Consider the following 27,304-nt stretch of genomic DNA (forward strand, 5'->3'; position numbering starts at 1 on the left):
AACACATACATGTTCACATGTAAAATATGTACAAAATAGGTAAAACATATGTGATTTCAGAAGGTTGGTCAAACATTTATTTGGAAATAAATATTATTTCCAAAGACAATCAGGAACAAGAATGACAATGGAGGAAAATAGAGATGGTTAGATTTCAAAAAATAAGGAAACAGAATACTGGAGGAAGACAACTAGAAAAAAAACAAGGATATATGTAGATTATGAATATGCACATTACATAACCTAGGTTTCTCTAAATTCAAAGCAAATGGATACTAATTATTTTCTAATAGGTACACTTAATTTTTTTAATGTTTCCAATTAATCTTAGGATTAATAGTGTACAGACCAGAATAGTCTACTAATGTTACCCCTTTTGATGTATTATTAGGCAAGATCAAATGAAAGATAAAGAATATTCAATTATTTAACTTGTTCATTTTTCTCCTGCTTTTCAAAGTAAAAATATAGTAGGCTGAAAATATGAGTAACAAAAGAAAGGTTATAAAACTAATTTTAAAACCATATTAAGGAAAATGGAATAAGGACAAATGGGCCTTGAGCAACTAACTAATGAGTACCATGCAAAAAATCCTACCGTTTGCATAACTGACTGGATTGCTTGCTAATCACCAAGTAAGGTACCAGAGTTTTCCAAAAGTATCCGAAACATTTATGTTCTTAGTGGCTAATGTATAAGTTCTACAGAAATGTTATCATGTATGGAACTTAGCCTTATTACTTTTATGTCCACATTACTACTGCATTTAATAATTCTACATACACTTGACACAATATGTATTATAATAATTTATAAGAAACACTTACTGGGTAAATTTTTTGGAGGGATGGAAGGATGGGTTCAGGTAGGGCTATAAAAAGAAAAAGTTTAAAGCTTCCGTGATTCACATGATTCATGTTACAGTACAATAATCTCTCAACTACACCCCAGGTATAAGACTACAAGGGTTTACATTAAAATTCAACAGTTTTTATATATTTAATGAAATTATTTCCTGAAAATGTAAATTTAAAATACATCTAAGTTGATAATTTAAGGTTTTGTTAATAAACTATGTATATTCCTCTGTAAATCAATGTTACTTCTGAGGATTTAGAGTAACAGGATACCAATAAAGGGATATAAGTCATTTGATCCTACATCAGACACACGCACACAAAATAAGACAAAGAGTATTCTACAGACACTAAAGAGACATTGTTAAAATGGATGTAGCCTACAAAAATGTTGCTCAATGATATTATACCAGGAGAGAATGATTCTATCATAATTATCCCTTCATTATTTAATTTCCACTAACAATACCAAAAATGAGATCGTTCCAGAAAACTGATCTATTGAAAAAGTATCGAACTGAAAAACACATCTTCATAATATATTTTTAAAAGAGTATCTTGGCAAAGGTTAGAAATATACATCAGGAGGTCCGTACCACTCTTGCTATAAAACAAATTTCATACAAAGAATCATTATCCTCATTTACCACTCTTTTTAAAAAATTCCTCATCATTAATTTTAGCCAAATTCAATTTCATTAAATGCATTAACAGTAACTTCACATCATTCTAATGTAAACAATACAATGTCTTGAGTATGGCAAAACACACATTATATATTTTCAAGATTTCTTTAAAATAGAAAACAAATATAATAGCATGTGATAAACTTTAAGAAGTAGAAATATAATTATTTAAAATGTATTAAATATATATTTAAATATACTAAAATAATTATACTCAGTAACAAAGAGTATCTGTTAACCAAAACCTTTCAAAAATGACCTATGGGGCCAGGATTTAGCTCAGTGGCACCATGCCTGCCTTGCAAGCGCAAGGTCCTAAGTTCAATCCCCTCTCCAGTATGAAAAGAAAATAAAATGACCTACTGAATACATTAATGTTACATGTTATCAACCACTAGACCAAGTGTCATGGCTTCCAACTATAATTATAAATTTCTACCAGAGTACAGAGTAGGATGATATAAATTTCCCTCCTATATAATTGCTGCATTCCCAAACTGAAAACTGGAATCAAATAAAATTCTGTGATAATATGAATATATGTATGTAGCACATGACTAAGGATATTGAAGAAAACAAAAATTCACACATTACTTACCAAAATCACTCTTAGGAAATAAGATTAGATAGATAGATAGACAGACAGACAGTCAGTCTGCATATTTTTTCTTCCCCAGAAGCATTTAAATCCTCAAAGTTCTAACGACCCTCCGAGTGAAAATCAAGCCCCAGTCCCTTTAACTCTAAACGTTTCTGTATTTGTACAACACTTTTGTCTAACAGTTTTTGTTATAAGACATGTCAAATTGGAAACTTACTAGAAATTAGTTTACTTAAAAGTCTGTATTCCTTTCCTATTGAATATCACATAAATTTGAACTATAATAAAACAAAGGATAAGGGCCAGGGATTTAGTTCAGTGATTTCGCTGCCTGCTGTGCAAGCGCAAGGACCCAAGTTTGATCCCTGGTACCAAAAACAAAACAACAAAGGATAAAGAAAGAAATACAGAGAATTTGAATGAAAACTCTCATTCTAGGACTACATCTAGAACAAGTACCAACCACTGGTTTAGGATCTTTTATGGAAAAAAAGAGCCTTTAGGGCCGGGGATTTAGCTCAGTGGTTCTGGCGCCTGCCTCACAAGTGCAAGGTCCCAAATTCAATACCCAGTACCAAAAAAAAAATTTTTTTAAAAGAGCCTTTAAAAGTAAACAATTTAGGGCCGGGGATTTAGCTCAATGGTTCGGCCCCCTGCCTCACAAGAGCAAGGATTTGAGCTCGATCCCTGGTACCAAAAAAAAAAAAGTAAGCAATTTAGAAGCTTTTGGAGACAAGGGTATCATTCAGGAATTTCCTCGTTTTCAATCTTAAAAAATTAACACTCGTCATTAGAAAAGCAGTGAGTATACTACAGCAGTTATTTATTAACATTAATCAGAGAGTGGCCTCAAAGGGTTTTTTTTTTTGGTACCGGGGATTGAACTTGGGACCTTGTGCTTGAGCAGCAGCTGCCAGAACCACCGAGCTAAATCCCCAGCCCTCAAAGGGTTTTTTTTTAAATGTTTGTCTTACTCTGAAGCAACATTAATGCTGGAAAAAAAAAAAAATCTAACTATAACATCTTTTTTGACTTCAAATTTTTATACTACAGATTCAATCTTTTAAATTTCTGTTTTAAGAGCAAACTAAGACAAAAGCAAAAGCTCATTATTCCAACATATGATGAAGAGGTAACATCTTCATTATAGCTAATATGTAAGATTATACTTTGCCTGCAGTTCAGATAAAGGTGTAGTGGTCAGGATCTCACAAAAAAGTTTTCAGAATTTATCAAACATTCAGCTATTAGGGCGGAGGATTTAGCTCAGTGGTTCTGCCACCTGCCCTGCAAGCAGGTCCCAAGTTCGATCCCCCGTACCAAAAATAAAAATAAAAAAATTCAGCTATTAAAACCACAGATCTTAATAACACTAGGTAACCACTAATTAAGAAAATTATGACAATGCAAGAATAATTTAAAAGTGGCTTCGACAGTTCTATACTGGGAACATAGTAAACATTCCACAAATCCTTTTTTTTTTTCTTTGAGAGAGGGTCTTGCTATGTAGCCCAAGTTGGCCTCAAACTCCTACAGTAATCCTCCTGCCTCAGCCTCCCAAGTACTGATTACAAATGCATAACACCACACCCAGTTTATCATTATTATTTCTAACCAATTAATAATCTTACCTATACCATTACCTCAATCATAGATTGTGATTAAAATATCTTAATAGATTTTTCCCTTCAAGCTTTGATTAGTCATCTTTTCAAACATATGTAGTCTACTATTAAAATATATTCTAGGAAATGTTTAGTCTTTTCAATCTTTCTAACATATAAAGGGTATGTTTCTTTATTCATGACAGAAAAGATATTAAAATATTTAAGAAGTTAAAAGAAACTTAAATGTCATGTTATCAAGGACTCATGCTACAGGCAAGAATATGAAGGACAGAGAGAGATAGTCTAATCTAACTTTTAAACTACTATTAAAATTAAAATGTGAACAGACAGTAGATGGTGGTATATTATTCTTTATACTATAAAAATTTTATAAATCCTAATCTATTCAATTCCTAATAAGTGAACTGCAATATACAAGATGACAGACATCAATAAAAAAAAAATAGTATGTTTCAAACTGAACAATAAAATGGGACAACACCAGCATCATGTTTCAAATACTTTTACAGGGGCAATCAAACCAGTGTATATCCAAACTGATCACCAATTTAACAATACATATATTATGATGGGCTTGAAATTTTTAACAATGAAAACAAAGATTATCAAACCTTTTTGATGATAAATTCATAAAACTTAAGCCCATTTAAACTAATTTAAGTCTTTTAAATAATTCAAAAATCATTTGATTTCCACTGTTCTAAGAAAACAAATCCAACTGTCCATAAACAACCCTGATAAAGTACAGTACACACAAGTTCAGATAAACAAACACAAATAGTTCCTACTTTTTTTTTTTTTTTTTTGGTACCAGGGATTGAATTCAGGACCCTGCACTTGTGAGGCAAGCATGGCGCCACTCAGCTAAATCCCTGACCCAGAATAGTTCCTACTTTTAAGATAGAACTGGTATAATGTTGTATAAGAAAATGTAGTACTTTCTTGTATCATTAAATTTCTTAGCGTGACTTTACCACATCATTTTCATAACCTACAACATATCATAATTAATTTAACCACTCCCCTTGTCTTAAAAACTGAATTTCAACAAATGTTACAAAAATTAACCTTATACATAAATCCATATATGCATCCCTGATTATTACCTTGATATAAATTCCTAGAAATGGAATCAAGTCAAAAAATATGAAGATAAATACTACAACACTTCTTTCCAGAAGGGCTGCACCAAATTGATACACTCACCATAAAGGTGTGAATTCCATATTGTCATTTTTTTTCAACTGCCAATTTAATGTTTTATACTTCGCAACTAAGGTGATTAAATAGGAACAAAGGGTTTAGGGTTAAGAATCTAAAATGGCGAATTCATGCTGAGAACATACCATATCCTTTAATGAGCAAGGAAATAAAAGGTTGATATCCAGTGAAAATTAAGAATATTAACATGAAATACTTTGAGCTTTGAGATAAATAGGAAACACAGGTCACAGAATTATCCATCAATGAAGAAAGCTTCCTGAACTGTGATGGGGGGTAGCAAATAATACTTTTGGAGATGGTCTCTCCATTATTATGAGATTATAACCATCTTACCTTTCTGGTGTTAATATGAAGCATTTTTTATAAGTCATGTTAGTAGTTTTTTGGTTCTGATAATTAACAAGACAAAAATGAGAAAGGCTGGTTCTGCTATTCTTTGAAGTAAAGTCTGGGAATAATGCCATAATGCACAGGTAAAGCAAATATAAGAAAACTATTCATTTAAGAAAATGAAGCTTTTTTTTTTTTTTTTGGTACCGGATATCGAACTCTGGTCCTTGCACTTGTGCAGAAGAAAACTAAGCTTTTGCAAAGCGGGAAAAAACAAAAACAAATACAACCAAATACATAGTAATTCATTTGTCCAAAATCTGGAATTAACAGAACTGAACTTGGCATTTAATTTTTGACTAGATATGTTTTGAAACCCTGGCAAAGGAAACAAAAGTTGGAAAAAATAAAATAAATATTAACAATAAAAAAGTTTGGGTGTGAAAATATGGATAACTTACTGTCTTTTTTCTTTTCACTTTAGTGTATTTTCAAGATATTCTATGTATATGCACAATTTATTCAAACTGAATTTTTAAATGTAAAATAATTTAATTTTAAGGTAAAGTTTTAATTATTATTTTAAATAAATAATTCTGAAACAAAATGAAAAATTAAGTATGTGACCAGGAATCTTACTAATGCTTCCACCAATTAAAATGCTAAATTTGCCCTTTTTTTTGGTACCAGGGATTGAACTTGTAACCTCACACTTGCAAGGCTGGAGGGAGAACCACTGAGTTTAAATCCCCTGCCCAATAAAATGCTGAGATGGAATAATGGAGAAATAATTTTGCTCAGTCATTCACTACAAATAATTTCTTATGCTAGGGCAGACGTTCAAAGATACTTTCTGACAACCCATCTTGTCCCTGAACTACTCTTTTTTAAGGCACCGGTATGATAATCTTTTGGATCCTACTATTAGTAAATGACTCTACAAAGACATACCCAATTTGGCTGCCATCTCCCCATTCCCTACCAAAAAAGAACCATAATATCGCAGGACCTCACAAAACTATGCTTCCCAATTCTGACTGCTGATCCACATATTAAGAAACATTATGTCGTCTCCTTTTCCCAAAACCCTTAATGCAGAAGTATGATTGTAAAGGCACCAAATCATTCCAACTTCCTCAGCCTTGAGTTTTCTTGTCTTTGACAAAGTTGCTGATATTAACTATTATCTGTGTCAGAATCTAAATATATAAGGCACCAAACAATACAATAAAAAGATGCTTTTAAATAGGTTTTTTTCAAACATCACTACATTGTCATAATTTGTTATAGAGCATATGATACTGATATAGGAGAAATGTAACTCCTAACCTGTTGGATGTTAGATGTGCCAAGTTCATGTTCTATGAAATCCAAGAATGAACTTTAAAGGACAATGGAGTTAAGAGTAGGGAAGGTTTATTGAGAGACGGCTCCTGAGGTTTTGAAGGTAGGCTGTCTCTGAGGTCCATTGTTAGAGGTAATTTATACAGCAAACTCATAATATGGATAAAATGTGGGTCAAACTATAATCAACGTATAGGATTACAAGTATAGCTGCTTAGCTAATATTGACCCAATAGGGAAGCAGGACACATAGCAAGAGTACACAAAAAGAACAAAGGCACTTGGGGAAGGGAATGTCTGGTCACCCACCTGGGGAACTGATGCTTAGCTGGACTTCCTGGACCAGGTGATGCTAATTACAGTGTAATTTCAAGTTACTGTTTATCCCTTAAGGAAGCATGTAGGTCTGGCCATTCCATCTTTATCTTGAGACCTGGTCTTTTTCAGATGCGCCTCCAGCTGCAATTTTGATGTCTTTCTTTTTTCTACTGGCTTCTTTGAGAGCCCAGTCTCACTCTGGCTTTATATTAATTTCTACCTGACTTAGCTGTTTATAGTAATATTATTCTGAAATAAACTACCAGCATCTCAACTCATACAGCAGGTCACATTTTATTAGTAACTCACAACTTCTAATATTTACCAATAATTCATTTTTTGGTAGGTAGCAATTGTTAAAATGTTTCAAATGTTACATGTTCAGAACTCAAGCTCCATAGATTACCAATGTTTAATCAGGAACAAGACAAGGATGTGCACTATCACCACTCTTATTCAATATAGTTCTGGAAATATTAGCCAGAGCAATCATATAAGAGAAAGAAATAAAAGGAATAAGGATAGGAAAGGAAGAAGTTAAATTATTATTTGCAGATGATAGAATACTCTACCTAGAAGACCCCAAAAATGCCACCAAAACATTAGATTTAATAACCAAATTCAGTAGCCTAGCTGGAAACAAAGTCAACACACAAAAATCAATAGCCTTCCTGTACATGAATAATAAACTCACTGAGAGAGAAATTATAGAGAAACTACACCTTTTACAATAGCATCTCAAAAAAATGAAATACTTAGAAATCAATCTAAGGAAGGAAGTAAAAGACTTTTACATTAAAAACTACAGTACAGGGCCAGGAATTTAGCTCACTGGTGCCTCCGCCTGCCTTGCAAGCTCAAGGTCCCGAATTCAATCCCCAGTAACAAACAAACAAACAAAAAAATCCCCTGTTCTTGGGTAGGAAGAACCAATATAATAAAAATGGTCACACCCCCAAAATTATGATAGAGATTTAATCCCAATCAAAATACCACTAGCATATCTCACAGAACTAGAGAGAACAATCCTAAAATTCATTTGGAACCAAGACACCTAGAATAGCAAAAGTGATTCTAGGCAACAAAGGAAGGCTGGGGGCATCAAAATCTGACTTGAAATTAGATTACAAAGCTACAGTGATAAAAACAGCATGGTACTGGCAAAAAAACCCCACAGAGACCCAAGGATCAATGGAACAGACTAGAAGATGCACAAACAACTCCAAATATACTCAGCCACCTTATCTGTGACAAAGGGGCCAAACACCTTCACTGGAAGAAAGACAGCCTCTTTAATAAATGGTGCTGAAAAAACTGGCTTTCCACATGCTTAAGATTAAACCTATACCCACATCTCTCATCATGCACTAAACTAAAATTGAAATGGATCAAAGATCTAAATATTAAAACAGAAACACTAAACCTGCTGGAAGGCAGAACAGGTAGAACTCTTGAAGACACAGGTGTAGGCAAAGACTTTATGAACAAAACCCCAATCACAAAGGAAATATCACAAAAAATCACAAAGAACCGGGATCTCATCTTATTAAAATGCTTTCGTACAGCAAAAGAAACCACGAACAGAGTGAAAGACAACCCACAGAATAAGAAAAAAATGTTGCCAGCTGTTCCTCAAAGGACTAATATCTAGAATATGTGGCCCTCAAATTTAAAGACCCAGTCCAAAAATGGGCATCTGAAATGAACAGACACTCCTCAGATGAAGAATCAGAAACAGCAAAAAAAAAAAAGAAAAAGAAAAAAAAATGTTCAACATCACTATCATTTGAGAGAGGCAAATTAAAACAACACTAAGATTCCATCACATTCCAGAAAGAATGACTATTACCAAGATAATCAATCAATAACAAATACTGGTGGGGCTGTGAGGAAAAAGGACCCTTTTCTACTGTTGGTGGGAGTGTAGACAGATGCAACCACTGTAGAAATCAGTGTGGAGATTTCTCAAAAAACTAAAACTGGAAGTTCCATTTGACCCAGCTATTGACACTATTGGTATCTTCCAAAAAAAATTAAAAGCATTATACCACAACAATATATGCACTCTCATGTTTATAGCAGCAGTTTATAATACCTAAATCTTGGAAACAGCCCAAATGCCCATCAACCAATAAATGGATAAAGATGTGGTTTTGTTTATAGAATAGAGTACTACTCTGTCATAATTGAGACATTTCTAGATAAATGGATGCATCTTGAAATCATACTCTTAAGTGAAATAAATCAAACACACATGTTCAAAATCGCACGGTTTCTCTGGTGTAAGAAACTGAAATAAGGACCAAAATGTGTAACAGATACTGTGAAATAGTAAGAAAATGTTCAAATGGGAAGGGGAACTACGGAGGAGGGAGGGGAAAGGGAAAAGATAAAAAGAGACTAGAAGGACAAAATGGAAACAAATCTTTTGTAAATAAGGAGGGAAAGAGGGATTGAAGGGAGGGATGGTAAAGGGGAAAAAACGAAGAATCAAGATATATGGTGTACAAGTACAAATTCCATATGATGAATGTTATCATTATGTATGTCAAAAATGTACCAATAAAATTAACTTTAAAAAAAAAAGGATATCACTGTTTTTCTATTTTGGTCACTGTTATATTCCCAGATGCTAAAGCAATACACCTAGCATTTATTTAGTGGGCACTCAGCAAACATTCACAAATGAAAAAATGAGTACTATGTAGGCTAAAACACTTTGTCCTGTTAGCATAATCTTCAGAAAACAATATTCCCAACTGTGGAAATATCAACTCAAGACAGATCAGGCCCTAGACTTCCTTGCAAACTGTCTTTTACCAAGTCAGCATCAAATTTTCCACACAATTTCCATGTCACCAGGTATTCATCCATTTGATAAGTTAGTCATTAAATATCTCAGAGTCCTAGTATAATAACCATAAATCTTTTGTTTTTATCTTTAACACATCTTAAGAGTTCAGCTGAGTAAAATGCGTAAAGTAGCTTCTTTCTTATTGGGTTGTATTTATTATACCAAAGATCATTAAATATGAAAATAAAGGTCCCAATCAGATCTGCTTAGTCTGTCATATATTTCTAGGAATTTTCAAAACTGTAAGAATTCTCAGACTTATCTTATGAATGGCACAAATTACAAGTGTTTATCTATTAGTCTGCCACTATGAATAGGGCAAAGCACAGATTTTATCAGAATGGCCTTATAAACAATAGTTAACTGGACTGAGTTAAAAATCTGGGGTCCAATTTGAAAAAAGTTTTGTGAAGATAAAACGTAGTTGGGGAGTGCAGTTCATGGAGATTAAAAGCTTCTTTGACCAGCAAGAAAACCATTTAATTTGTCTCAAATGAAAAATTAAGAACAGATGATTGGCACTTGAGCTTATTTTTATATGCCTTGTAAACATTCATCTGCCTCAAGATAATGGGTCCACGTTACAGTAGTTAGTCCTTTGAATAAAAAAGTGAATATAGAAAAACTGTCATGAAATACAAACACAGTGAAATGTTTTCATAATATTTTCCAGCAAATAACATTTCTTAAACATTAAAGCAACAAAACAGCAAATACAATTTTGTAGATATTAGAAAGAATTTTTTAAAAGCTATCTGAAGGCAAGGTTAACAGGAAAGACACCATAATGAAGTTTAACTACATTTCAGTTTTAGAAAAGTAGGAAAACTCCCATAACACTTACTTTGTAAATAGTGCAAAACCATCAATACAAGGCTATAGCTGCTTAAAGTACCACGACTGGCATCATTTATCTCATGATGATTTGCCCACTTCTTAATCACCAGCACTAATGGCCGAACTCGATTTTCAACTGCAAGTAAAATTAAAACTTAAAAATGGTGAAAGGAGAGTACAATTTCTTTGAAAATTTAGATAATTTCCCAACTCCCATTCCCATTAAAAATGCCTCCTGTGCCCTAAACTCTGTCTTCACCATAAATGTGTCACTTACTTCTAAACTTACCTTAGCCATCTTTTAAAAACTATTATTTATTAAAATGCATTTGATTTACCTGTAACTCCAGCAGTGTATGACTCAGGGTAGTAACGTACAATACAAATAAAACACAAATAAATAAATAAAACCTAAACAGAACAAAAGGGGTGCTGCTACTATAGACATTTTTAAAAAGAAATGAAGAATGAAAGAAAAACAGAAGCTGATAATTATCTAGAAATAAACCAAAAACTTACGGTATGCATAAGTTCTGAGAAGGAATGTGTTTCTTATTCCAACAATATTGTTTACATTCAAGTCAAACTCCACACAACTATTTAAGAAAACAAAGTAAAGCAAACTTTAGCTCAAGTACAAACAACCTCCCTCCCAAGTAACTACACTGACACCAATCCATGCATTGACTTCACAAGGGCACCCCAAGCCGTGTTTTCTAAATGAGGAACAAAAGAAGTAAGAATAAAAACATATTTAGCATGTAGTTTTAATCTGATTTGGTATATACTAAAAATATAAACTAAGATTACTGTTAAAAGATCTGTAACCTACTGATAAGACTCCAATTACTTCTGAGTAATTGAAAGAAAGAAAAGAAAGAAAAATTTAAATCTTGTAACTTTTCCAGATGAACAAATTATGGACCAAAAACATTTCTGGGCAAGAATCCACCCACTAAGTTATCTGTACATAAATAATTTGGAACTATAGCATTGTATACTTTAAAACAATAGGAATAAAAAGCCAAATAAAATGCAAGTGAAAAAATAAAACAATAAAGGCTCTATCTATGCATTCTATTCCTTCTTAAAAGGCTGGTAAATTATAATACCATGTCAAATGTAGCTACTGGTATCTAGGAAGAGCTGTAATACTCAAACACATTAGAGAAGGGATACGGCTTTAAAAGCAAAAATATGCTATTTGCAATTTAGAAAACAGAGCAATACTGATCAAATTTATAATAATTATAAAATCTACAATCAAGTAAGAATTGCTTTATATATGTTCCACTTAGATCCATAAACCATGAGATATTCTTCTGAATACTCCATTTTTCTATGAAAAAAGACTGCCTAAAATAAAAATGAATTTTCTTTCTATAGCATTTAATTATAAAATTTTAAATTTAACTTTTCAATTTCCCATGGGGAGCCAAAGAAACCTTATAATCTTTCCATTAACCTTATTTACTAATAAAAATGAAGAATGGTATTAACACTTCAGATATACATATCTAACTTTGGGATACTTATAATAACAACAATTACATTCTTTAATTAGACTCGTCTAACATTGGAGCCAGTCTGTACTTTTACCATATAACTCAAAAGAGATGAAAACATACACACTAGTTTGCAATTAAAAGCTTTTCAAAAAGGTGAATTCAGAGCTTTAATGTTATCCACAGAAATGGTTTCAAATTCTACTTTTAGAAATATTTAGAAATATTAAGAAATCATAGATATGGAAAGAATTTTATAGTAGCTGAAAACCAGAAATAAACCAAATGTTCAAATTTACAGGAATGATTAGTGACAATTTACTCAACAAAATATTGTACTCACTAAAAATGATAACACAGGAAAATATTTAACGATATAAAGAAGTACTCATGACATATAGTAAAATAAAACTATCTCAATTTTATTTTTAAAAACTCTTGTGCATTCATCTTCATACAGAAAGAGACTAAAAGATTTACACCAAAATGTTTAGGAATGGAGTGCTTTGTCGGTTTGTGTATGGCAGTAATGGTGAACCTTTTAGAGCTTTCAATGATAACAAACTACTCGCTACAGCACATGTGCCATAGGTTCACCATCACTGGTCTATGGGGTGTTCTGGGTTTTGTTTTTTATTTTTGTGTGAGTTGTTTGTTGTTGTGGTTGTTGTTTTGTATTGTTTTACAGTGTTAGGGATGGAACCCAGGGCAAGCTCTCTACCACTGAGGTACTATACCTCCAGCCCATTTGGATTTGTAGCAAGAAAAACTATGAAATGCAGTTATACAGAATATTTAACCAAAAGTTTATATAACAATCTTAAAAATTTTTATGTAACTATAAGTACAACTATATATACTTAAAATTATAATTAGTTACTATTATTTCTTAAGTTTATCTCCCTATATATTTTACATCCTATTATTGTTGTGAACCTTGTTGTGGTTGTTGTTTGAGACAGGATCTCACCATGTAGCTCAGGGTGTCCTGGAACTCATTCATGATCCCCGTCTCAGCCTCTGAAGTGCTGGGATTATAGGTAAGTAACACCTCACCTGACTATTTTATGTCTAACACTACTTGGCAGAAAGTCAGTATTTATATATTGAATGGATGTTTAAATGAATGGAAAAAGAAGGTCTCAGCCAAGTACTAAGGTTTAAAATATATTTTTTCAGTCAATTCTTGTCATTGAAAGTAGTTATGTTCTATAAAATTGCTGTAAACATTGAATAAGCAAATAATGAACCCTTGCTTCTACTAGAGATTTAGGGTTAGGTTTCAGCCAACCTGGTTACATCTTCAATATGATACATAATCTTGATTTATGTTATGTTTCTGTTTAAAAACATCTTAATATTTATCAACAGTATATTCATGGAGTTATAACTCATGCAAATGAGTTATAGTGCTCTTGCCTACCATATGAAAGCTTTGATTTCCATCCACTATACCACAAAAAGGAAGGGAGGGAGGGAAGTAGAGTGGGAGGAGGGGAAAACTGTTCCAAAAATATCTGTTTAGTATATATTTAACATGTTTTCTCCATAGAGTACATCACAACCTTCTCACACTTAGTAACACTAGGCCACACCCCAGTACTATGCTTGAGGGCCACTCTACACAGAAAAAGCACAAAAAGACTGTAAGAATGACATTTGTTTGCAGCGTGAAAGCTGAAACAAAAAGGCAGAATGGACCTTATACAATCTCAGCTGAAAAATGGGAATCAGGTGACTCAAAAATTTTTTATCATTGTATGTCCTTAAATGATCTACCTCTAAAACATGTACAGTGTATAAATATTGATGGAGAGGGATACAAATAAATTTCAAGCAAGCAGTCAAATTCTTAAGAATCCATGAATAAGAAAGCTCATCCCTGTGTGAACATGTGTACTTGTGTGTATGTACAATTTTAGTATTGCTTTCGTAAAACTAGGCTAGAAAAACCTGATTTATCACAATCCTATTTTTTATAAAACAGTAACCAATCTTTAACTAAATAACACCCAATCATTTACATTTTATATTCAAATATTACATGAAAGATTCTAATACCAGGCTGTGAAAATATATAGAAAAACAATCAATTTTGAGATGGAATAAGTACATTTTGCTTTCATATCTATTATTTTGTTACATGTATCTTTCATTAAAATGAATCATAATTTGTTTAGTAATTAACAACAAATTCCTTGATATATATACACATCAAATTCATCAACTAAAATATGTTCTGGAGAATGCATTACACTTCCAAAAGGCAAAAGATCATTTAAAAATCCAAATATACATGTTTGAGGTATGATCAAAATATATAGTGAATGCTGAAATTTTACTTTTAAAAAATTTTTTTTTACTTTGAGATGCAGTCTCACTACCATAGGTAGTACAGGCTGGCCTTGAACTCACTACGTAGTCCAGACTGGCCTCAAACTCCTGGTGATCTGCTGCCTCAGTCTCCCATGCACCAGGATTATAGGTGTGCACCACCATGTTCAGCTATGAATGCTTAAATTTTAAAAAATGTATTACAGTGCAAGATACATTAATCCCCCTCAAAATACTCCCATAGCCTCAAACTGCTTCAGAAACTGGTAAGAACAATGGAATACATATTTGCAAAATGAGGGAGAGTATTTTGAGTGGGATTAATGGTAATGTTTCTTTTACTATAATACATTTGTTTAATTTAAACATTCACCAAATTTGTCAATCGCACATTCACACATATTCTTTTTTTTTTTCTCACATATATTCTTTAAGTTGGATAGTCTCAAATACTCAAATGTCAAGCAGAGTAAGTACAGTTGAATATGAGGAAGACTGCTCAGAGTATTTAAAAAAATTTCAAAACCCAAGTGATTTCTAAAACCTGATGATAAGCTGTTGTACTACAATATACATTTAACTATCTATATTAGATGTATTTCTAAAAATAATATAAAGCAACTCATAAAAAAGACAGTTCAGTACTTACCTGACTTTATCCCTGAACTTCACAATTGGCACTTTTGCTCGAATCAGTTGAGGTCTGTCAATGTAGCCGGCTGCAAGATAAAAGGCAGCATGAATTCTGCCAGTATTTCCCAAATTCGTGTTCCAATGCACATTTTCTAAAATAGTATTTTACTAAGCTAAAATTACTTAAGAAAATTTGTCTTTGAAAATGAAAGCAAAACAATGAGGGCATTATGAAATTCTAAGATTGAACAGTTTAGGGCTACCATTTAGAAGACTTTACATTAAGGTTATTTTCAGAAATGGGGTCTAATATCTAACAGTACCTATAAAGAAGTGTATCAGAATAGGCTGGGCGTGATAGCAGAACATTATAGGAGTGAAAAAATAAACTAACATCAAGGGGATGGCTAAATTCTAGTATGACAGTAAGAAACGGTAGCCACAGAAATCATTTTTACAGTTTTAAATATGGAAATGCTTACAATGTGATATGTGAAGCAGGGATACACTGAAGTATGAGCTCTAACAGCAAAATACATATATACATATTTTTATGCTATTGAACTTTAAAAAAAATCTATTCTGAGTTTCAAGTAATGTATGTACATTTTAGAAAATTAGGAAATCAGAGAAATGTATAAAGAACCTTTTCCAAATGAATCATTTCCTACTTTTTTAACTACAGAAAAGGACAGAAGCAGGTTTTAAAAGAAAAACAATTTCTTACTGTTTTTAACAATTAAAATGATAAAATGTATGTATCAAGCATCAAAAGAATTTATGTGAAAGAAGTCAGCTTTAATGAAAAATTAGATTAGTAGTTAATAGTTTTGAGTAACAAGTATCAGTTCTGACACCAATACTACGTTCCATAGGAAAGTTACTAAACCCAATCACTTGTCTCCTTAACTGTTAAAAACAATATCCAAGCTGGGCATGGTGGTGTACGCCTGTAATCCCCGCACTTGGGAGACAAGGCAGAAGGATCACTGCAAGTTCAAGGCTAGCCTGAACTACATAGTGGAATCTTGTCTCGAAAAAAATCTAAAAAAGAAAAATATCCAAAAGGAAACAAATCTATTTCATTTGAAGGAGATAATCTGTAAGACCCTTTCCAATTTTAACATTTTATGATTCTAATAATATCCATTAAAACTTCATTTAAAGTTTGAATTACTCCCTTATTTTCCAGATGCAGTTAAGTTATATCCACTGAAATAAATCACTTGGCTTATTTCTCTCTTACAATAGGTCTCAAGTTGTTCAGGAGCAGTAACTCATTACCTGACTTTGTATTTTCCAGCTCAAAGCCTCCCAAAAGTTATCTGCTCAACAAAAGGAAAAATACCTTTCCAATATCATAGTAGTTAGTGTGACTTCAACTTTCTTTAAAATTTTGTAGACATTTAAAATAAATTAATAAAATAAATCTTATGTGGATTAAAACCTGTTTAGATTCAAGCTTACTAAAGAATAAAATCTTACTATATGGCGTTAAGTCAACAATTTTGCTTTTTTTTAGAATAATAGAGTTGGGCTTCATGTTCAATTTTTTTCCTGGTATCAGGGATCGAACTTAGAACCTTTACCCAGGTAGGCGTGGTGCCACTGAGCTACATCCCCAGCCTGTGTTCATATTTTTAAAATAATTAAAATGCGTATCGTTACAAAACAGATGAAATTTTCTCTCTCTCACATAAGTACGTATAGTACTTCATATGTGTCACCCTTTGGGCTTTTCAGATACTTGGCATTATAGCAATTCATTCATGCCTTAGTTTCTTTCCCTAATGAACTACATCTTTTGAGAAAAAGAAGTTTATGTATGTCTCACTACATCTAGTGAGATACTGAGCAAATAAGCTCATTAAGATCTACTGAATGGTCATTTTTTTAGAGTTAAAAGGAATTTAGATGGAAAATAGGATCTACATTATACCTGACCAGAAAATAGTTCTTACCAGAAAACAAAGTGAGAAACATTTTAAACAGCTATTTCAGACAGATGATATGAACTTGAGATATGTCAGACTTACAAAGTCTAGTACAGAAGTGTTTATGGACTAACAGGAGTATATGCCGTGCTTCAGTCTTCTGATTTACCTGAAAAAAACACTGAAAAGTTAAAAAGAAAGTCATTTTTCATCTTACTTAGCCTAGTGATACATCGTCTTAACGTATTTCAACAACAACAACAACAAAAAAAAACATACAAAGTATGCTTCTCTTGGACTTTTTAGTATACACCAAATTACATTATAGAAAAAGTCAACCTTTAATTTCTGAATTTCACATCCATATTTCTAAATTCCAGATTTTAAACTTAAAGGATGATTTTTAGAGAAATTCTGAAAGTCATGTCACATTTTCCTTTCACTTAAATGTATAAAATTAATCTTCCCCAACAAAAATAAATAGACTTTTAAACTCTCTCAATAGGTTTAACTCCCTATCTAGACAGCTGTTCTGGGGGAGGGTTTCAGTTTTGGGGTCGAGACAGGATCTTGCTATGTAGTTTAGGCTGGCCTTGAACTAACTACATAGTCCAGGCTGGCCTCCAACTCACAGCAATCCTCCTGCCTCAGCCTTCGAAGCACTGGGATTACAGGCATGCACCACTGGACCTGGCTCTTATGAGCTTCATTTGAATATAAGATGATTCAGACACATGATTAAGACTGGAGGAAGGACTTGAGTTATAGTCTAACTGCAAGAGTGTATTTTAATTGCAACTATTGTAAACTCTATTGTTTATAATTTGAGCCTCCCCCTTCCATTATATGATTTCAAAACAGAAAAATATCAGTTTCTTTCCTGGAATGAATCTGTTACTCATTTGCAGTAACTAGAAGTTGTTTTTGTTACTGGAATAACATGAATAGTAAAAATATACACTGCCTTCAATCGTTTTTTTATATGTTTAAAGATGTAGAACACAAGGTATATTAAAATTATACTGATCTTAATTTAAGCTTTGGTAACTCATTGCTTCTCGGGCCTTTTCGCTGAGATCAAGTGAATCTTTGGTAATTCAGAGGAAACCTCGACCCCTTAAAGAGTCTGCTTCAGGTCAGCTTAGTAAATACCAATTTTTGTGATATTGAGGTATTCACAAGAGAATGGCTAACAGTAATTTCAAATTAATGTAATTCCAATATAATACTTTGATTGTTAAACAAAAATAAATAAAACCAAAATGTTTCAGAAAATACATTAAATTTTATAAATCATAATAGTCTTATTTTAAACTTCAGTGAAATCTTTCTTTCTGTCTTCCCAAAATAAAATCTCCAAACCCCACAGCACTTGAAAAGGAAAAAAAAATGAATTAAAATAGAATCACTGAAAATTGAAATGGAAAGGAAATACATCAAGAAGATAATACTGCCACATGCTCTTTGCTGCATCCTGATAAATGTATCCAACCTACTGACATTTCAAAATAGAGGCAGAACTCTTTAAAAATACAACTTAGAACTAAATTAATGTTAAGAGTTCCTGTTATGCACATTGCACACATACTTTAAATTTAAAGAGTAGCATTTTCTGAGTTTCTTGGAATTATGATAAACAAAATCCAAAGAAGCAAGTTCTTTTCCTCAATAACTTTTATGTGAAATTTTTTAACTGATAAAACAAAAAATAAACTTGGAAGAAATAAATGTTTCATTACTTACTGGTTCTTCTTTAACAACTAGGCATAAATCACCATCACTACTCCGGGTACCAAATCCATTTAGAGAAGACCCAACCAAAAAAAGTCTGCTTTCTAAAGAAACAGAAGGAAGTTCTAAGATATTATTCACATTGTAAAATAGGAATGCATAACATAAAGAGCATTCACAATAGGAAGACATACGTGGAAAAAGCAGCTGAATTTCTCTCTGCAGCTGTGTTCGACAGAGCTCTTTCTTCTTTAAGTCACTTATTTGCTGCTGACATGTTTCAAATAACTCCAGTATCTGCTGACTCAACTTGAATCCACCACAAAAAAAAGCAAAAGTTTTGTTCAGAAATGTAAAGTAAGTACCATACTGAGAAGTGAAAATCAATTCTGCTGGCATTATTTTTTTAAATAAACATGGATTAAAATCTGAACACTTTCTAATATAAAACTTATTAAGTATAATTATGGGTCACCAAACCACCATCCTTGGTCCCTGTCTTGTTTTTCGTGTGGCCCATGAGCAAAGAATGGTTTTATATGCTTAGGTGACAAAAACATCACAGAAACCATGTATGAGTGGCATATCCTAAAGTATTTCCTATCTGATCTTTTAAAGACATTAGTCCAATCCCTAGTATTCACATTTAGGAATGTCAAATACGGACTTTAGGAAGTGCTTAGTCTTCTCCGCTCATACAAACCACTGTCTTCTGTAATTTTACAACACTAATCCATACCCTGACCTCTTCAGAGGTGACTCCCACCTGTGTACCTCCCTTATCTACATATCTGCATAACACCTTCCCCTCCAGCCCAACTCCTGCCATCACTACGGGTGAGCTGTAATGGGCTACAACTGTCACAACAATACTGCGGTCTTTACAATAAACTGGAACCACTCTAGCTCTGAAATTTTAAATTCCAATATACTATCTTAGTTTCAATCTGCTGTTCAACTCTCACTTTCTTACTCCCCTCATACAGTACCTGCTCTAGACTGACAAAGGATATTGATTCCCTTGAATCTTCCCTTTTTTTTCTCAACCCATCAGCATCTGAATAGTGTGATTTCCTTCCTGTCCAGCTGATACCTCAAAATGCATCCCATCAGGCCTTACCAACATTATCTCCTTGTCATGCTTTTTCTGTCCTGCAAAATATTAACCTGAGGTCAACAGAAAAATCACCCTCTCTCCTCTTACATCTAAGCTGTTAAAGAGACAAACTGAAAAAAGTCTTCCAAAGAAATTTATAGTCTAAGGACTAGTTGAGGGTTGGTGCTTTTAACATCACTCAGCAATTACTTTTATGTCTCTGGTTAAATGTTAGCCCCATTCATTTTTCACCATACCATTCCAGAAAAATCACTACCTTCCTCAAGCCCCCTAAGTTTATGTGTCTCTAGCAGATCAGCTCATAATAAGTTCACTAAAAAGGACATGGAGGATATTAGATGTGGTGATATTCCTCAGCTTCCAAAAAGACTTGCAAGCTAATTTGAATGAAGACTCATCTCTTCATCTCTCCTGCCAGATGAATAGCCTTCTTCCCACATTCAAAGCTAACCCCTTTACCAATACTTTCGCATCCAAGGCTAGTCGCCTCATGGACACAAATACTTTCATCAGTTTTTCAATCTCTCAATTTGTATTTTCAGTTTCTCTCTAGGACTTCCTCCAAGGTCCATGAAAATGGAAAACATTTTATCATATTTAGAACATTCATTTTTAGAAGACTGAGCACCCTGGGCAACTCAATTCTAAAAGAGACCAATTTTTTAATATCCTTGGATAACTGCCCCACAAAAAAAAAAAAAGCAACTAAGAGAATAAAACAGATTAAAACTAAACCAAAGCAAAGCATGTGCAACAAATACAAAATAAATTAATTGATGTCCCTTAGAAACCCCAAACATGACCAGTTGGACCCCAACAACAGTAGCAGCAAGGCCCAGAGTACCAGAAACAGTAAGAAAAAAAGAGAATATAGACATAGAAACAGACCCAGAAATCAAATGACCTGCTCCCTCACCCTTCTGAGGGGTCCTCATCTGGTGTGGAATAACACCAATACTGGAATGGAGCTTCACAGGCTATAATTCACAGGTAAATGCAAGGGATTTAAGAAAAGATAAGGGGCCTCAAAAAGTAAATGCAGCTCCCTTCCAAAACAAAGCTACACAGCCAGCCAAAACTTCCAGGAAGAGAAATCTAAAGGAAACAGTCATCAGAGGCAAAAGAAAGGCCTACAATGATTCCGAGGGAATATTTGACAATGCCTGGAAACATTTTTGGTTGGCCTACAATGATTCCGAGGGAATATTTGACAATGCCTGGAAACATTTTTGGTTATCATAAAGGGGTGAAAAGTGTCACTGGCATCTAGAAACTGGGGATGCTACAATGCACAAGATAACCCTCCCATCCCCATACAGATGATTTGGCCCAAAATGTCAACAGGACAGAGGGTGAAAAGTCCTGATGATCCAGATAAAAGTAGAAATAAAAAAGAAAATGCTACACAATAGCAAGAGAGGAGTCCTAGAGCCACTAAACTAGGAAAATTAGCCTGCACAACCCTTCAAATATAAAAATACAGGAAAAAAACCATCTCACTTAAACACAATGAGAAAAAAGAACTCTCAGAAAGAGAAGTGAGATGTGAGAGGATACAAAAATTTTTGAATAACACCTAAAATGGATTCAAATCAATTCCAATACAAAGTTTCTATAAGAAAAATGAAAATGAATCTGTAACATTCCTACAGATAATGAAGCACACCAGAAAAACATGTCCATGAATACATGAACTGTTTAATATAAAAACGTCTTTTTCTCATTTTAATTGTGTACAAAAAAAAATGACTACTGGAAGTCTAAATACTAGCAACACAGTAGCAATTTATACTTTCTAAAATATTTATAATAGCAGCAAAAAGCATAATAAAATAGAAATGTCTAAGTACTATAGACTGAAAACTACAATCTACTGGTGAGAGAGATTATAGATCTAAATAAAGAGATATACCATGTTCATGAAACAAAAAACTAATGGCAAAATGTTAAGTCTCCCAGAACTGATCTCCAGATTCAATCCAATGGAATGATGTGAAGGTGGAAGGAAGACTGGTCATACACTGGTAACTGTTACAGTAACATGATACTGGAATAAAGTGGGGTGATACTGTATGAGGATTTATCATACTGTATTCTATTTTTGTAAATAGTTTGGCAAACTATAGCGACAGACCAAAAACAGCCTCTGGGGTCTGTTTTTTAGGGGCAGCAAGTTAAATGATTTTTATATTTTTAAACAGAAATGAGGAGAAAACAAGAGACAGCGATGCCTAAAATATTTACTATCTGGTCCTTTAGAGAAAAAGTTTGCCAACTCCTCCTGATCTAAAGAATTAGGTAGATCCACATAATCCTAGACATCATGGTAGGTACTGTTACTGCTGAATAACAAAACAAATTTCTTCACAGCAATGCTCAAACAAAACTGTATTACATTTTTAAAGTTGTTTCACCTGAGAGACCATATTCATGTACAAATATTAACATGTGAAAAAAATTTACAACCATGTGAAAAATATGAAAATTCCATATTCTTGCTCCTCTCCCTTTTTTAACCTGCATGGAAACATCCCCTCTCTGGCCCATCCCCTAAAAGGAATATTGTAGCAGGGATCTAATAGGTTTTTAAATGAAAGAATTTTCCTTGCTATCTGGTTACTTAGAAATCCATAATATCAAACCATCTTACTTTATCCTATATCCTAATATAAAGCCTCAAGAGAAATCCACATATATAGTGAAGGAAAAAAAGAAACCCCCCAAAAAAACACTTTTGCTGCTTAATTTAGAGAAATATTTCAGGTTATGGCTCTCTTAAAAGGGGGGCAGGGGACCAGAACTCACAACATGAGATTCCCTTGGCTGAAATCATATGTGATTTAGATCACATATGTAATACCTAACTGACTATTCATAATGGCACTTCAAGAATATTCTTTTATTTAATTTTGTTTCATTCTAGAGTAAATTTTTCTACATTTTTTAATTTAGGAAAACCATTACAACAAATTGCCTATAAAGAATTAAAGTTGCTTAAATCACCCTATTACTACTTGTTGAGGCCGCCTATTAAAATTACTTTAAAATTAATTGTAAAGGCAATCTATTTCTCAGTATAAGTAATGGTGTATTTTGCTCAAGATTGTATGATTACCTATAGTTCAAACTATTAAATATTTCTTCCAAATGTAACTGTTCATCTTTCCTTAAAAAGTATAACCTGTCTTCTAAGTCAAGTTCAAATTAAATTACCAATAAAATCATCACTGAGGTCAACAAATGCCATTACTATAAGGATAAAGTATGAATTTAAGAAAAGTTTTTAAATATATCACTATACAAAGCTTAAGGTATAACTTTCACATAGTATTTTCAGCAGCTTCTCTACTTGTCCATGTTAGCTGGTGTCCATGTAAAAGAAAGCAAAGCAACTTTTAGCTGGAAATACTAAGACCTGATCATTACCACATAGGAAAAAATGCTAAGATTTTGCCTAGGGCAGGGGATTTAGCTCAGTGGTTTTGCCGCCTGCTGCGCAAGCGAAAGGACCCGAGTTCGATCCCCAGTACCAAAAAAAAAAAAAAAAAAGATTTTGCCTAAATGTTAAGTACTATCTTCTACTAACAAACACAAATTAGCAATAAGCTTTCAAAATAGAACACGTAAAATTAAACATGGTCCAGAAAACAGGTCATTAGATCATAAGCATTTGAATAAAAATTAGTAATTCCTCACATTCTCTCATACCTTAGTGTTTGTCACACATGTAACTGTACAAAGAGCTAATACAAATTTACTGAGTAAAATAAAGCTAGAGGGGCTAGGGGTGCAGCTCACTGATACAGCACATGCTTAGCATGCCATGAGGCCCTAGGTTCAATCCCTAGAACCCTCAAAAATAAATGAAGCCAGATGTGTAACAATACTTTTAGTTCCTTAATGTTGAATTCCCTTTTCCTGAAGATTAATTCTAAAATAAAATAGAATCAGAAATACATCATGCCTAAAACAAGTCACTCCTTGTTACCATGTTATTATGTTTTTGGGTATGAACTTAATGTAGAGTTTTCTTAAATTCATACACTGGAGGGTTGAAAAAGCAGTCTGGATAAGGTCTGATTCATTTTTAGGTACATTCTATTAACTGAATTTGGCCAAACAAGAATTGCCTTTAAAAAAGAACATGAAAGAGAGAGGGGGCTAGAAGGAAAAAAATAATTTTTTTTACTAGCTCTCTTCTGGGTTGAGTTCTGGTTTAGATGTATACAAGTTTACATTTCAGTGACTTTCAAACCCTTTTGATACTTGGGCCAGGGATTTAGCACAGTGGCACTGAGCGTGCCTCACAAGCACAAGGTCCTGAGTTCAATCCCCGGTACCAAAAAACAAAACAAAACAAAACAAAACTTTTTGACGCATAAATGAAAAAGACAGAAGCCCTTACACACCTGTAAGATAACAATACCCAGGCTGGGGATTTAGCTCAGTGGTTTCGCCGCCTGTTGCACAAGTGCAAGTGACCCGAGTTTGATCTCCGGTACCAAAAAGATAATACCCAAACTATTTCTCAAAGGTCCAAGGGTAGAGAAAAACACCATAAAGTTTTCCCCTTTTCAAAATTAAACATTATACCAAGAAGTCTGAATAATTCTCTCATGGTCACCTTTTAATTACAACCAGTACCAAGAAACCTCAGTCTAATCTCATCTCAAAATTCAAAACCAATTAAATCAATTCATACAATATGATCAATTCGCATAAATCATTTAACATAATTAAACCAAAATTTCCAAACAGTTATAACAGATGGAATTCAGGAGCTTGAATAACTGATTCCTCTATAGGTTGTTTTCTGTACAGGAAACCATACATTCACCTAAAAGCTAGAGTAAAGTAAAAGTCAAAATTCAGAAAAGTAACTCAGATTTCCAATTTAAAGAGTTCTGTTTATTAAAAGAGCAACTAGAAAAAGATAAAAGATTTTAAAATCCAAAAAAATCTAAATTCAGAGGGTACTCATTTTCAAAATTCGACTCTCTAGTTTTACAAAACACAGAATATTGAACCGCCGTATGTAAGAAAAATATCTACCAACCAAATCTTTCCCTAGAGCTGACAGACTCAGCTGACTAATAATAAATTCATTATTATCAATCTTAAGTGAGCCCTCTATACTACCAAGTACTGACTCAAAGCTTCTCTGCTGTACTTTTCCAGTCAGCCTGATTTCCTGCATTCAGTAAATGCTGTTTCTAACCTTCTCCACTATTCTCAAACCTGACATTCCACAGATGACCTTGCCTAGCAATTCAGAGAAAAACAAGCAATCACAGGCACTCCATTACCTACGATATCTACAAACCCCCGTGTACCTACACCTATCCTGTGCATCTCTCCCTGGTCCCAAAAAGTTATTTCCCTTTCCTGAGGCCAATAACTCCACCTATACAAAGAACCTATTCCCTTTCCACATTCCAAGAAAATATTCATGACTGTTCTTTTTTTTCCAGAGGAGTCAACCTCCTCCTGCACTACTGAATGTTTCTTGCTAACATTTATATATGGCTGATGTTTCTCCCTCCAAAAAAGAAAACTTTTGCCCCAATTTCTTCCCCTTTGGTCACATTTTCCAAAACAGTTATGCATACTCTTAGTCTCTTTATCTTTTTTCTTCAAGCCATTTCAATCTTGGACATGGGCTCTCTTGCTGGACAATCACAACTATCATCTTTATGCAGATGATTACCAAATATATATCTTTAGTCAACATCTTTCTTCTCAATTCCAGATCCATACATATTCGACTATCAATTTTAAACATCTTCTTTGATGTTTCAAAAGCATTGTAAAGGCAACACCAGAGAATTCATGAAGCAATCCTTTATTAAATATGCATCCACATAAACCTTGCTTCTCTTCTGTCTCAGTGGAGAATACCACTATGCCATGAACTGAAGCTGCCAGAAACTCTAAGAGTAATCCTCAATACCCTCTTCTCCATCTAATACAGTAGTTCTCAACCAGAGGGAATTTTGCTCCCTAGAGGACAATTAGGCACAGCTGTAAACATTTTTGGTTGTCAAAAATGGGGACTGGTGGCCTGCAAAGTAGAAGCCAGGAATGTTGCTAGACATCCTAGGATTCAAAGGATAGCCCCTCCACACCAAAGAAAGCATGGAAGAGAAATAGATTTTAACCTTGATAATAAAGAAAATTATCCCTCAGCAAGACTATAGCACAGGCAGAAGTCCTTACAGACCTAAAACAATTAAAAGTAAGCATTTGTATCCAAGATTACTGCTCAAGAAAGCATACGCCTTGCCTTACACAGCTCAGCGTACTTCCCTTCATCTCTGCCTTAACAGCAATCTCACTGACTCATAGCTCAATTTTCTAACTATCTCATCTCAATAATGCCCACCACAAGCCAGCATCTCAACTCTAGTTTGTACATTTCTAATATCCCTTACAGCAGCATCCAGCCACGGTAAGCTGCCTGCCGCCTATGTCCAAGTTATTTCCCCAGATATCAATTATTATTCTTGACAGTCTTCTGGTTATAAAACTGTCTTCAGTCTGCTCCAGCACTATTCCCCATAATCCTTATATGCTTAGTGTGCAATCTGTAGAACATAAGGTTTCTCAAGAGCAGAAATATTACAGCAGATTTTTCTACTCTTCCAGCTATCTCTTTTATGTCCTCAATCAATGTATGCATCCAAAAATCTTGGTTTCTTATCTGTTGGTAGCCTAGAAGCAAATCACTAGTCCTCCCTCTCTCTCTCTCTCTCTCTCTCTCTCTCTCTCTCTCTCTCTCTCTCTCTCTCTCTCTCTCTCCATCCCCCATAGTTCATTAGTCCCATATGCCATCAAATTTCCTTATTTACTATCTCTCATGTCACTTTCACTACCATCTGCCATAACTGAAAGCTTTAGTACTTCTCTGGATGCATTCACACAGCCTTCAAGATGATCATCTATCTTCCAGACCCATCTCATTCTAAGCCATACTCCACTCTAATGCAAGAACTATGCAAATTTCTTGTTATTTCCTCTATTCAAAAAAACTCTAATGGCATTCTACTGTACATCAAGATCCCAAACAACTGCCCTACTTTTGGCTCATAATGAACCCTCTATTCACTTTTGCCATTCTACAGAGGTAATCAGAGGCAAACCATACAAATTTGGACACACTGACGGCAAAATAAAGACAGACACTCTAAAAGTATTAGCTATAACAACAACTGACCTGGTATTACCTCCAGTTGTAAGATGTCCTAGAACTGACTAGTTCTAGTACTAAGATCCCCCTGGCCTTGATTTTAAGCATTTTAAGTTCCTCCTCTTTGTATCTTTAGAGATAAAGGTCAAATTTTGTTTTTCCCACTTACTAGCTGTGACCTTGA

The 27,304-nt window shown here is 33.6% G+C and overlaps 1 protein-coding gene across 3 annotated transcripts in view; it reads right to left on the reverse strand.

Moving 5' to 3' along the window:
• Nucleotides 1-27,304, reverse strand: part of Tent2 (terminal nucleotidyltransferase 2) — a 59,163-nt gene that overhangs the window by 15,108 nt on the left and 16,751 nt on the right. The window contains exons 6-12 of one of the 3 annotated variants that reach the window (XM_004870214.3): nucleotides 19,012-19,126; nucleotides 18,830-18,921; nucleotides 17,189-17,255; nucleotides 15,169-15,238; nucleotides 11,200-11,276; nucleotides 10,688-10,816; nucleotides 829-872 (exon numbers count right to left, since the gene is read on the reverse strand). In XM_004870214.3, coding sequence (XP_004870271.1) covers nucleotides 829-872; nucleotides 10,688-10,816; nucleotides 11,200-11,276; nucleotides 15,169-15,238; nucleotides 17,189-17,255; nucleotides 18,830-18,921; nucleotides 19,012-19,126 — 594 coding nt within the window. Of the gene's footprint in view, nucleotides 1-828; nucleotides 873-10,687; nucleotides 10,817-11,199; nucleotides 11,277-15,168; nucleotides 15,239-17,188; nucleotides 17,268-18,829; nucleotides 19,127-27,304 lie in introns of all 3 variants that reach the window. The other 2 variants (XM_004870213.3, XM_087201167.1) reach the window with 2 other exon arrangements.

This window comes from Heterocephalus glaber, unplaced genomic scaffold, assembly GCF_053883595.1.
Source record: "Heterocephalus glaber isolate CG9 unplaced genomic scaffold, H.glaber_assembly_v1.0 deba00001757, whole genome shotgun sequence".
Classification (NCBI taxonomy): Eukaryota; Metazoa; Chordata; class Mammalia; order Rodentia; family Bathyergidae; genus Heterocephalus; species Heterocephalus glaber.